Source organism: Lontra canadensis, unplaced genomic scaffold (assembly GCF_010015895.1).
Source record: "Lontra canadensis isolate GAN:19392208 unplaced genomic scaffold, GSC_riverotter_1.0 scaffold45, whole genome shotgun sequence".
In the NCBI taxonomy this organism is placed as follows: domain Eukaryota; kingdom Metazoa; phylum Chordata; class Mammalia; order Carnivora; family Mustelidae; genus Lontra; species Lontra canadensis.
Window position 1 is genome coordinate 13545092 of NW_022631039.1, and position 8311 is coordinate 13553402.

The 8311-nt window shown below is 51.2% G+C and overlaps 1 protein-coding gene across 1 annotated transcript in view; it reads left to right on the plus strand.

The window, feature by feature from the left end:
• The window catches only part of IQCE (IQ motif containing E), a 44816-nt gene that overhangs the window by 5290 nt on the left and 31215 nt on the right, over positions 1–8311 (plus strand). Inside the window, exons 2-6 of the mRNA XM_032872789.1 lie at positions 417–464; positions 1548–1593; positions 5104–5232; positions 5789–5923; positions 6805–6875. Coding sequence (XP_032728680.1) covers positions 417–464; positions 1548–1593; positions 5104–5232; positions 5789–5923; positions 6805–6875 — 429 coding nt within the window. The remainder of the gene's footprint in view (positions 1–416; positions 465–1547; positions 1594–5103; positions 5233–5788; positions 5924–6804; positions 6876–8311) is intronic.

Genomic DNA, 8311 nt, shown 5'->3' on the forward strand with positions numbered 1-8311 from the left:
GCGTCTGAATAATGCATGTATTAATGAGTATGTTTTTTGAACGACTTCACCTTGTTCTGATCAGGATCCAGTCACAGATTCCACATGCTTTGATGAGAAGGTGAACGAGAGCACGTTTTAAAAATGTGGAAAATGAAGTCCTTTTATCCCAAACTGTCTCTTTATCAACAGTTTGTGCCAACGGTGTCGCTAGGTGGACAGACACGGAGCTGTCCTGCAGGCAGAGGCTCTGCTCTGTGTCCCCTACCCCTTCTTTCTGCCGGGCTGAGCTGTCTGGCCGCCACGTGCTTACTCTGACCGGGTTTCTTGAGTCTCTGCCTGTGTAGCTGTGGATGGGCTCTTTCCACTTTGTGTGTATGACCGTGAAGAGCCAAGCAGATGCCCTAAAATTTCAATGTTTGCATCTCTTCTTCCAGGGAGATGACAGTCTATCTGCAATTACCTTTGACTCTGACTTTGAGACGGTGAGTGCGACCGGGGGCAGCCGCTGATCCCCGCGCTGGCTGTTTTGCCATTACTCATGTTACCCAAATGCGTGCACTAGGTCATTCCCCCCGAGTGTTGAGTTTAGAGCTGGAACACAAACTGCACGTGCTCCTCAGCACCTGAAGAGTTTTGAGCCCTTAGTTGGATGTAAACAACTGTGGTTGTAGTTTTAAGACTTGTATGCAGATGTTAGTCCCGAATGGCGTATATTTGAGGCAGATGGTAAGCTCCTCTCCTGGGTCTGGTTTTGGCTACAACCCCTCGGCCCCCAGTCCTGACCTGTAAGGGGAGGGTCAGGGCTCTGGGAGGAAAGAGACCCTTCGGCAGCCATCCTGGTGCTGCGTGATGTCATGGCCGGATGGCCCCCGGGCTGCCGGAGCTAGCCTGAAGGGAGAGTGGACAGCATGTCAGTCATCTCTCAGCACAGAGCCCTGAGGGCATGTGGCCCCAGCAGATCCCCCTTGCACCGCAGCTCTGTGGACTCAGGGGGAGCCTCTCAGGCCCCCTGTCTGCCATGAGAGACCTCTGCGGCATGGGCACATAAGTAGTGGGTAGGAGAACCCAGTTGGTGCCCAGTTCTAGGCCTGGCATCAGGGTTGTCCCGGGAGATGGGATGCCAACAGGGTCACTCCTCTCCTGGACCAGCCCTCCCCAGGTGGCCTTGCAGGTGCCTTGTTCACAAGCGTTTCTTCTTGCCAAATCCGCCCTCATTGACAGTCACAGCCTGACGTTTCAGGCGCTGGCATAAGGACAGTGGGGTGGTCGAAGATACACCATTTGTGGGGTGTCTTCAGTCTGTGCCTATGTAGTGTTGCCAGGGCCCCTGGGGACCCAGCTTGGCCGGAGCGTGGCTCTGATCACGTGTCCTGGGGTCACCCCGCCGTGCCATGGGCTTTTTCCTTGGCTCAGGCTGTGCTCATGTCTCTGCCGAGTTCAGCTTCTCTGTCACTGCCCTCGCACCTGCTCCTACCCCTCCTGAACACGCCCGCACTTCACCACTGGGGCCTTGGGGCTGCTCTAGAAGGCTCAGCATGCTTTACCTCATTTCCTCTTTCTTTCAGAAAACAAAAAGGAAAAGTTTCCACAAACCTCCACCCACATCACCGAGTAAGTATGACCAGGCCCCTCATCCCTCAGATTTCTGCAGTTGAACTCAGAAAATGGTTTTCAGAAGCTGTCCTTCCCTGGCATCTTGGGAGAAGGATCTCGAATGCCTTCTTCAAACACTTGGGATCATTGAAAGGTGATGCTTCCACTGCTTGGCTCCATTTTGTGTTGGGGTCTTACGAGCTGGCACTCTTGGGGTTCCCGCTTTCTCCCATGGCCCCAGTGCTCCCTGTGGGAGGAGGCCCAGCAAGGGGCTGAGGCTCCTATTTGTGGTCCCCAGAGCCCCCAGCAGATGCCATGTTTCCAGCCTCTTGTGCTCCTTCCCTACCCTCTGAACCTGCTTGTGTCTTTGGAATACTGCCGTGGCCAGAGAGCCTTGTCCCCTCGGGATCGGCTCCTGCGTGAGAGCTGCTGTCGGCACACTGGGCTGAGCAGGTGTCGTGGTTGCCTGTGGGTTCACCCTGGCTGTGCCAGCCCCGTGAATCTGTGCCCCCCATCCTCAGCAGGGGCAGCAACTCTGTCTGGGAGACAGCGTCCTTGGCTGTGGGCAAGCAGGTGGCTGCCCATTGGGTACGAGGTGGCAGGGGTGCGTTCTCCTTTGCCCAGGCAGCTAAACTGAAGTTTGGGCGCCTTCTGAACAACAGACAGTTACTTCTCACAGCCCCAGAGGCTGGACGTCCCAGACGGGGGTGGCAGCACAGTTAGGTTCTAGTGAGGCCTCTTCTGGACTGTGGACAGCTGTGCCAGGTTATATCTCCCATGGGTGAAGGGGCGAGGGAGCTCGGTGGGGTCCCTTTTCTGGGGGCACTAATCGCATCATGAGGGCCCCCATCATGAGCTAGTCATCTCCCGCAGGCCTCACCCCCTCATGTGGTCACAGTAGGAGTTAGGTTTCAGTGTAGGACTTGTGGGGGCACAAATGTTCAGGCCGTGACACGTGGGCTTTGTCCAGATGGCCAGCCAGCCTCTTCCTCTCCGCTGTTACAACATTACTCTAGAGCACAGTGAGCCACAGGTGAATTTTATGCTTAGGAGTGTCTTCAGGACAAAGTTTAAATCCTGGATTGGCTTTCCTTTGCTCGCCAAAAACCTGCAGCAGTCCCAGACTTTATTGCACAAATATCTATGTTCCTTACATGCGTGTACACTTCACACACCGTGTCACGTGTATGACGCACTCAGAAAATGCTAACGGACTTTCACATTAGCCCAAGGGAAACATTTGAAAGATAATTCCTGCCAAGGAAAGAAAGCGTGTTTTCTAGTACAAAGAAATATAAACATTAGAGAGAAATCGTCTTTGAGTTTGGGTTTTTGATGATCTTGCTCTCCTTCTGTGGAGGAGCCTGACAACTGATAGAAAGTGAAAGTGGGGTGTTTGTGTTTTAAACCTTCCTGTTTTAAAACCGTTTTGTTTTAAGTCCTCATGGCTATGAGGTGCCGAACGTAAATATCACAGCATCTTTCATCATTCTCACCGAAAGTCAGCATGTCAAATGTTTAAAATCATAATTAGCAAATCGTTTTTATCTTGATTTCTGTAAATGTCAGAATTGTGTTTCATGTTAGTTGCACCAGTGAGAACCCCCGGATCACCACTGGAGGGGGCTGCTGAGCCTCAGCGGCCCTGCGGCTCCCGTGCTTTATCTTGGCGCCTGGCCGGGAGTCTGGTCCTGCACTGATCACTGATCGAGGCTGCCCTGCTCCCCGCTGACCTGCGTGTCCTGACCCCAAGCTCTGGCGCCTCTCTCCGTGGGCCAGCACTGCCTCTCACGCTGCTTGGCCAGACATCAGGCCCAAGGCCTGTTCCCCTCACGGCCTTTGGAAAGCCTGTTCAGCAGGTGTGCTTTTGTCTGAATTCCTGGGCCATGACAGCAGTGGCCACTTGTCCTGTTAACGTCACAAGCGTGTCTCTGTAATGTCCAGGCTAGCTCCACGTAGGTCTGTAGCTTCCGGAGCACGGGGGCTGGGTGCTGGGGGCCCTGCTTGCCAACGTGCTCCCCCGGCCGAGTTTCCTTCTGCCTTTCCTGCTTTGGTCCATGTGCATGCACATTTCCTGAGGAATTCTTACTATTCGTTGATGAATCACATGCATTTAGGAGGGAAATGTTGTTTGGACAGCTGTTTACCTGATTGCTGATTTACTTTATCAGTGAGCACTTAGATGGACAATTTTGGAAGGCCATCAGCTGTCCCGGTGAGCGAAAATGTGTCCGGGTCGAATGGGTCTTTGTTCTCCTGTTCTGAATCATAATGGGACATTTCTCATAAATTTTGAAACGATGGAAAAAACATAGGAAAAAAAATTTTTTTTAGATTTTATTTATTTGATAGAGAGACAACAAGAGAGGGAACACAAGCAGGGGGAGGAGAGGGAGAAGCAGGCTTCCCACTGAGCAGGGAGCCTGACGTGGGGCTTGATCCCAGGATCCCGGGATCATGACCTGAGCCGAAGGTACATGCTCAATGACTGAGCCACCCAGGCTCCCCAAAATCATAGGATTTTTTTTAAAGATTTTATTTATTTATTTGACAGAGATAGTGAGAGAGGGAACACAAGCAGTGGGGGTGGGAGAGGGAGAAGCAGGCTTCCTGCTGAATAGGGAGCTGAATGTGGGGCTCGATCCCAGGACCCTGGAATCATGACCTGAGCCGAAGGCAGCAGCTTAATGACTGAGCCGCCTAGGTGCCCCAAAACATAGAAATTTTTAAAAAACTAAATATATTAGACTTAGGTTTTTAGGAACTGCTCTAGACAGACATTTCTTTGCTAAATATGAGCCTGTTTTTTGGATAACTAAGTTTTCACATACATTTGTCATATCTTCCATAATTAAAGAGATGAAATTCCAGATTAAAAAAGAGCTTTAAAACATTTCCCTTATTTTGGTAACAAAGTAAAAAATGCCCTGGAAAGGTAATTTTCTTCTCATTTCTTCCACATTTTTTTTAAAAGATTTTATTTACTTATTTGACAGACAGAGATCACAAGTAGGCAGAGAAGCAGGCAGAGAGAGAGAGGAGGAAGCAGGCTCCCTGCTGAGCAGAGAGCCCGATGGGGGGCTCGATCCCAGGACCCTGAGATCATGAGCTGAGCTGAAGGCGGAGGCTTAACCCACTGAGCCCCTCTTCCACATTTTTTAATATATTAAGTTCTTGATATTATTGCTTGTGGAAGCAAAATGGAAAATTTTTTACAATGTCGAGTATAAAGGACACAAAATTGTATGTTCACTAAACTGCAGCTATGCTGAGCTACACACGCATCAGAAAACATCCAATATTGCCAGAATTATGGATTTGTGTTTTTAGATAAATTTCCCGTTATGTTATGTCTTTATAATGAAATTTTAAAAGGAAATGTAAATATATCTACACATCATAACTGTGTTTTTTACTTTTGCCAGAACATTCTTGTGACTATTCTGCGGTCTGGTTATTGTTGGAGACACTTGCGTTGGTGGGGGCATTGATCTCTTGCACCTCTGAAACCATGTGTTGACTTTCTAGAGTCGCCTTATCACCCTAAGCCGAGAAAAGTGGCATCTTGGAGATCTTTGAGGACAGCAGCAAGCATGCCTCTTGGTAACAGAATGTCCTTAACCCCACAGAGACTGTGGCTGGGAAGCTCAAAGCCAGGTACGTGGTCGCCCGACAGAGACCTTTCCCGCTCCACAGGAGAGAGTTAGGAATCGAGGGTGGTGGTTTAAGCTACAGTTTGTGATCTGACTTCCTTGAATGACATTGTTTTTAATCTTCTCGAAGACATTGAGCCTCGTAACCTTTACAAACCGGTCAGTGTGGTTCTGACGGTCTGCGTGTGTGACACCGTATGTCTTTGAGTCTTAGGAGGCCTCGGCCCGGCCAGCCTGGCCTGTTGGAGCCAGCTCCTGCCAGCTTGCACAAGCCTCTTTTTCCATCTTAGGAATTTTGGGAGCTGGTCGATGTCACCCTGCAGCTTAGGTTGGACGTGGTGGGAATATTTATACCAGGGAACTAAGCAGATGCTACAGACCTGGGCTTGCTTTGTCTCTTGAGATCTGCTTATTGAACACTTAGCAGCAAAGCACCGATAGCCACTATCTGATGGCCGACTTGGGCTGTCTTCCGTCCAGGAAGATTGATGATTAGAGGCAAAACCTCCTGTCGTGTTTGTGTGTACCTGTCGTATTAAATCCATGCACGTTCAAACCAGGAAGTCTGACCCAGCCCCTGAAGTCAGACGTGACCTTGGAGCATGCATGGACCACCCCCCCCAGCAGCACACCCGACTATGTGACAGAAGCTTTGAGAATGAAGAGGTCAGATCTCAGGCGTTCTGCCAGCAATGGTGAGCCCAGTGATGCTGGTGAGGCCCCAAGTGAGGGAAAGCAGGAGGGAGAGCGCGGGATCTTCTTGGACACAGTGAGATATGGGGCTTCCTGTGCTGGATCCCTGTGAGATCACGGGGAGAGGACGGGGGCCTGCAAATCCACTTGTCCTCCTAGAAAGTAGCTTTGCTCATGTGGACAGAGACATCTTCCTGGGCTCCAGTAGGGCCCGTCTCCCTAAACTTAAGAGTCTTAATGAAATCTATTGGACACACAACCTTAGAAATAACAGTTGCAAATAATGAAAAGCCCACATCTCACCAGAAAAGCTGCGTCTGTTGTCCTATCTCTGTCTTCCTGCCTGGCCTTTACCCACGTTTCCTGCTCGGCTCTCACAGCTCTCCTTGAGGGCCTCCACCCTTGTCACTGTGACCGCTGATCCCCGGCCCCCGCTGGCTGGCTCCGAGTTCTACTTTAGGCTTCGGTGGTTTGGAGTCTCCGTATATCAGGTATCACATCGGAACCAGAATGTGCCTCATCGCTTCGACATGGGAAAGGGTGTTAGTCTTTTCGTTTTGTTTGCTATTCAAAACCTGAACATACCGCTTCTCCTTTTGGCCCCTTCTTTCCTTTTCCTGCAAGTAAGCCCTGTGTTCACACCTTTCCATTTCCTTCTGCTTTATCTTTCTGCGTTGCTATCAGTTTGGGTCTCCTTACTTTCGGGGGAAGTATTGTGGTCAGGCTAAAAAACATGCAAGTATTTTTGCTCTTTTTTTTTTTTTTAATCCTCCTTTATTTAAAAGGGTAATTTTATCAACTTCTTGGTTTTCCTTAAGGTACAGCCAGGAATTCTTTCTGCTGTTGGGATGATCTTTTCAGACATTTGCGTGTCGCCCTCCAGGTCACGTTCCCGGGACCCCGGTCTACAGAGAGAAGGAAGACATGTACGACGAGATCATTGAGCTGAAGAAGGTAGTGTTTCTGACTGTCCCTTGCTGGTTTTGGACAGCAAGAGCCTTCTGCAAGGACAGGTGGGAAGACCTGGGTTGGTGCTGATGTGTCTGTGCGGAAAGAACATGAGCTTTGGAAGGACGCCCGAGTCGAAGCCCAGCCCTGTGCCTTGGAAGCAGGGTGGCCCACCTTGTGCCAGCTGCGGGAGAGGCCTCCCCAGTGTGTCAGCGCCATCTCTGCTCTGCTCCCACAGCATGGCAGGGAGGCAGGGGAAACACGGGCTTGACCTCACAGTCCCTCGGCACAGAGGTTTGGCAGCGGGTAAGGTCGCTGGTGTCATTATTGTCAGTAGCCTCCTGCGTGTGTGTGTCTTCCGTGTGAACTGGATGTTCCACGTGCCCTCGCTCTGTGGATCTCCACAGGAGTCTGTGAGGGCGTTCACGGCTCTTAGCTGGTGATGACCTTGAGACTCAGACAAGGTAGTCGTCCGTCCAAGGTCAACCAGTAGCAGAATGAAGACTTCCACTAAGGCCATCTGCCTCCCGAGGCCAAGGCTGCTTTTCCCACCGCGTGCTATCTCCCAATCCCTGACGCATGAAGTGCACTGAGCTGAATCACTGTCATCCTCGTCACCGTCACCATAACCACGACTGCCATGCTGTGCTTTAGTGCCCATAACGCATTCTCGGGCCCCTAGAGAAGAGGCCAGGGTTCGCGCCCTTCCATAACGTCAGTCTCTTTCTAGCCCTACTGTCCCCACCAGCCGAACCCCATCTGGGGGCCCACAGCCTGTCTGGGCACCAGAGGTTAAACAGGGTGTGGGCAGGAAGCACGTTCAAGGCCCGGCCATGGCGACAGGCCTGCGAACCGCCCCTGCCTGAGGAGCGCCTAGCCTAGGCCGCGGTGTACAAGACACAGTCCTTCTGCGTCGGTCCAGACAAGATGCTCAGATTTCAGGTAGAACCAAGAGACTGTGCCCTACGGGAATGCCCAGCAGTGAAAGTGCCTCCCGCGCGCCACGTTCTCAGGGCAGGTGTTGGACAGGTGTTGGGCAGGTATCATGGGGAGAACCCCAATTTTGAGCTCTGAATAATCATTGTGGTAGCACTCTTGAGTCTTCGTGGGACTAGAAGTGGGTCTCTGGGTAAAATTACGCTGACTTTATTCAGACTTCACTGTCACAGGCTTCTGGAAAAAATCAGCCCAGGCTTCTAGACGCAGAGAGAAGAGAGTCTACTTCCTTGACACTGTGGCTCTAGGGTCTGGAGCATCAGTCATTTTTCTATGGCAAGTGAAGCCTCAGTTTCCTGTTGAAAATGGGGACCATAGAGGTATAGTCTCACAGGGTTGCTGTGAGAGCTCAGCAGAGTACTGGTGCAAGTGCTTGCATGCCATGCCTGGTACTCAGCGAGAGGCCGGCGGTGTAGACCGCCCCAGGGAGCCCGACACTCAGCGAG